Source organism: Arachis ipaensis, chromosome B10, assembly GCF_000816755.2.
Source record: "Arachis ipaensis cultivar K30076 chromosome B10, Araip1.1, whole genome shotgun sequence".
NCBI classification, from domain to species: Eukaryota; Viridiplantae; Streptophyta; class Magnoliopsida; order Fabales; family Fabaceae; genus Arachis; species Arachis ipaensis.
In genome coordinates this window covers 129,433,121-129,435,808 of record NC_029794.2, presented here as the reverse complement: position 1 = coordinate 129,435,808, position 2,688 = coordinate 129,433,121, and the positions used below count along the sequence as shown (strand labels likewise).

Genomic DNA, 2,688 nt, shown 5'->3' with positions numbered 1-2,688 from the left:
TTTTTATAAACACATTTGATTATTCTGTTAAATCAAGATTCACGTGTAACTGCTATTATATAAAGTTGATAATTGAGAATATTAAATAATTTAATATAGTTTACTAAAATAATGTCTAATAGTTTTTGGAACTTTTTATTTTTAATATTAGAATGGTAGTGGTATTTTTTTAAATGTAGATATGCAAAAATCAGACCATCCGATTTCTGATAGGTACACAAATCGGACTGTTCGATTTGTATTAAAAAAAATAAAAAAATTTAAAGTACAGAAATCAAACCTTCCATTTTGTGTACTTTCCACAGTTTTAAAAAATACAAAAAATTACAATATTAAAGTATATCACCATTTCTACTTTCATAATAAAAAAAAATGAAAAGTATAGGTAGATAATGAAAATATTAAACAATGTGAATAATAGATATATCGAATGTTCATTTTATTAGTGTACGGATAGTTATTTTAATATTAAAATTTAGATGATTAATTTAAAAGTGTAGTATATTTTTATTTGATTGGTGGTTGTTCATGTTATTCAAAATAGTCATTCTTTCTCTACCATTCCCCTAAAAAAAATTAGCCTAGTTTTTGCGCATGTAATATTTTTTCTTCAGATATGCATATAACATAAATCTAAAATTCCAATGGACCATGGTTTCAGATCACTGTCCTACCCAACTATGGCTTCAGCATGTGCGTCGGCTTTAATCACGTTGTTGCTGACGGAAGAGCCTTTCATCATTTCATCAAGTTCTGGGCTTCCGTTTGTAGGACAAGAGGTGAAGACATGGATTCCGTTAAAGAATCTCTTCAACTGCCACTACACAACAGAGACGCCATCGAAGACTGGAGAGGGCTAAAGCTCGTTTTCTTGGAGGAACTTTCAAGTTCTTTTACGAAGATCGTGAAGTCTTTTGGCATACTTGTTGATGTTCCCAGTGACAAGGTTCGCTTTACGTTTACCCTGAGCCGTGAGCAGGTGGAGAAAATCAAGAAATGGATATACCTTGAATGCAAAAAAATGGGATTAAGTACAGAGTCGTTGATCATATCGACCTATGTGGTGACTTGTTCTTTGCTTTGGGTATGCATGGTAAAATATTATTACATTAATACTGATGCCTATGAAACATGCAAGTTTACATTCCCAGCAGATTGTCGAAACTGTGGAGAATTGTCTATTCCATCGACATACTTTGGAAACTGCCTTTCTCGGCCGGTCGTGGAACTCGAGAAGGGCAAGCTAGTGGTGGAAAATGGGATTGTTGAAGCAGCTATTGCTATTGAAAGCAAAATTAGAGAGTTTAAGTGCGATGGTTTGAAAGAGATTGAAGATTTGATGACACATTTTAACGAGTTAGGGACATCGGAAGAATGTAGGGTAATAGCTATAGGGTCAGCAAAGCATGATGTTTATGAAACTGATTTTGGGTGGGGAAAGCCCAAGAAAAGTGACGTAATTCATGTATTGCATTCAAGGGTATTCTCTCTGTGTGATTCTAAGGATGATAATGGTGGAGTTGAAATTGGACTCACTCTTGAAAGGAGTGAAATGGAAAATTTCAATACTATTTTGAAAGAACACATTACAAGTATTATAGGTTGTGATTAGACTCTCCTTTTGTGTGTAATCAGAGATGATCTATCTGAAACTAACTTTTGTTCTATTATTTTTACGGTTAATATATGTCAATGTTTTTATATGCTTTTTGTGTACTATTTTTTTTATAGATAAACTGGCATATATATATACATTGGCTCTGTTGTAATTGTATTTTTTTTTTTTATTATTATTATTATTAATGTACAATATATGGCACTTTCAACATATATAGTAGGTTATTATATGTATACGCATTGTATATATATATCGCTTGGTTTTGTCATATGGCCTTATACAAAATATATATATATTACGCATATATATGCATAACTACGTCTGTGTATTACCCTTGTTAAACACGTTGTTAAAGCCTACTTGTTGCGTATACATATATATAACTAGGTAATTTTATTTTAGCTTATAAAAGCTACTAAATTAATACCTACCGAGACTATGGTGAACAATCTTATTTAATTAAAATTATTGGGTCTAGTAGGTATAACTTAGTGGTTTTTATACAGTATTGTATTACGCCTTCGCATGGACTTAAGTATTTGTACTTAGTATGCTAACCTTCTCAAACCTAAAACACCAAGAAAGCTAGAAGGAGTTGGTTTCGGAAGACATAAGGATCCTCCGACTTGACGTTGAGAAAACTACCCTTTTCTCGTTGTTTCCGCCGAAACCATATAACCCCTGGCTTTGGGACTTCCAGATAAATATAAACTCGTACCGTGGGTAATTTGGGAATTCGGGTTTATTTTATCATAGATTTCGGGTTTTCTATTATATAGATTTTAGGTTTTTCTATTAATAGATTCCTTGTTTTCTATTATAGGCCAAAATAAGAGTAAATTAAGGTTTAGTTTTCATTATTACTGAATAAGTTAAATCGTAAATATTGTTATTTACTCTAGTGGTAATATATTCAGTAAATTAAACTTTATCGTATTAAACACTAATATTAATTATATACATAACGGGTGTTTATTCAATCCTTTAGTTTATTAAAGGATTGTACAAAGAGATTGTTGTTGTTTTTGTTGTTGTTGTTATCGTTATTATTATTATTATTATTATTATTA

The 2,688-nt window shown here is 31.1% G+C and overlaps 1 protein-coding gene across 1 annotated transcript in view; it reads left to right on the top strand.

Moving 5' to 3' along the window:
• The window catches only part of LOC107623148 (coumaroyl-CoA:anthocyanidin 3-O-glucoside-6''-O-coumaroyltransferase 1), a gene marked incomplete in the record, with an annotated part of 7,783 nt that extends 6,116 nt beyond the window's left edge, over positions 1 to 1,667 (top strand). The window contains 1 exon segment of the mRNA XM_016325306.2: positions 662 to 1,667. Within this exon segment, the coding sequence (XP_016180792.1) occupies positions 662 to 1,612 (951 nt within the window).